The 1,282-nt window shown below is 72.9% G+C and overlaps 1 protein-coding gene across 1 annotated transcript; it reads right to left on the bottom strand.

The window, feature by feature from the left end:
- Nucleotides 1-105: 105 nt before the first annotated feature.
- LOC113942610 (coiled-coil domain-containing protein 130-like) lies at nt 106-1,277 on the bottom strand (the record flags this gene model as incomplete). The annotated part of the gene is made up of 3 exons (XM_027633709.1): nt 106-594; nt 685-823; nt 1,263-1,277. Coding segments are annotated over 3 exons (561 nt in total), but the record flags the coding sequence as incomplete, so codon positions are not given.
- Between the last annotated feature and the right edge of the window lie 5 nt (nt 1,278-1,282).

Here is a 1,282-nt window from a genome sequence, read left to right as displayed (position 1 = left end):
GGGGGGGGTCTCCCAGCAAGGGGTGGGACACACACAACAGGACACCGGTGCCACCAACACCGTTTAATTTTGGGGTGCTGGGGGGGTGTGTATAAATTAGGGGGTGGGGGGTCTGTGGGGCTGGGGAGGGGTCTGGGTGGCCCCCCCAGACCATCCCCGGGGGGGGTCCAGCCCCCCAAGCAGCAGCTCAGGCACTGTCGGAGCCGGAGTCCGAGTAGTCGGCGACGAGGGACGGGGGGGGCGCGGCCCTGGGGGGGCCCGGGAGCGGGGCAAGGGGGTCTCCTCCATCCTGGGGGGCTGTAGGGGGGTCCCCCTCGCCCTGGGGGGCTGCAGGGGGGTCCCCCCCACCCTGGGGAGCTGCAGGGGGGTCCCCCCCAGCGCCGGCGTTCCCCGGGGGGGGTCCCTCCACCCCCCCACTCTCCCTCCTGCGCACGATGCCGAGCCCGGCGGGGGTCGGGGTGGGGGGGCCGGGGGGTCCCTTGGGCGCTCGAATCCCCCCCCCGAGGGGCCCCCGAGTTTTTTGGGGGGTCCCGGGGCTGAACCAGGGCCGGTGGGAGATCTCGGAGCGTTTCAGCCGCTGCTTCTCCTCGTAGGCTGTGGGGGCACAAGGGGGGGGGGGTCACCGGGGAGGGCCAGACCCCCCTGAGCCCCCCAAAAACGCCCCCCCCGGACCCCCCCACGCACAGTCGGGGGCGCGCAGGGTGAGCAGGGCGGCGAGGCGCCGATCCTCCTCCTCCTCCCGCAGCAGGGGGATGCTCAGCCCCGCCCGAGCCCGAAGAGCCGCTGCCTCCTCCTCCTCCTCCCGCAGCGTCCGCTTCTCCTCCTGGGGGAGGGGAAACCCCCCGCGGGTGAGGGGGGGGGGCCAGAGACCCCCGCACTGGGTGGGTGGGGGTCCCAGAGCCCCTCCGAGCCCCACCTGGGGGGGGATTTTGGGGTCCCAGGCTTGGGTGAGAACCCAGTGTTGGGCTTTTGGGGGGCCCCGAGCCCCCTTCCCCCCCCGTGGATGGTTGGAGGTGCCGGGTGGGTTTTTTGGGGGTCCCAGCTCCCCCCGTCACCCACCCCCCGCGTGCATTTTGGAGGTCCCGGGGGGGTATTTTGGGGTCTCAGAGCATTCCCAGGCTTGGGCAAGAACCCAGCGTTGGGCTTTCGAGGGGTCTTGAGGCCCCCCCTCAGTGGGTGGTTGGGGGGGTGCCAGGTGGGTTTTTTGGGGGGTCCCAGCTCCCCCCCATCCCCGAGGGGGTATTTTGGGGGGGGTCCCTCACCCGGAACTGGCGGCGCAGGC

This window comes from Corapipo altera, unplaced genomic scaffold (genome assembly GCF_003945725.1).
Source record: "Corapipo altera isolate COAL_440 unplaced genomic scaffold, ASM394572v1 57149, whole genome shotgun sequence".
Classification (NCBI taxonomy): domain Eukaryota; kingdom Metazoa; phylum Chordata; class Aves; order Passeriformes; family Pipridae; genus Corapipo; species Corapipo altera.
The sequence above is the reverse complement of the archived record's forward strand: the minus strand, read 5'-3'. Positions and strand labels throughout refer to the sequence as shown.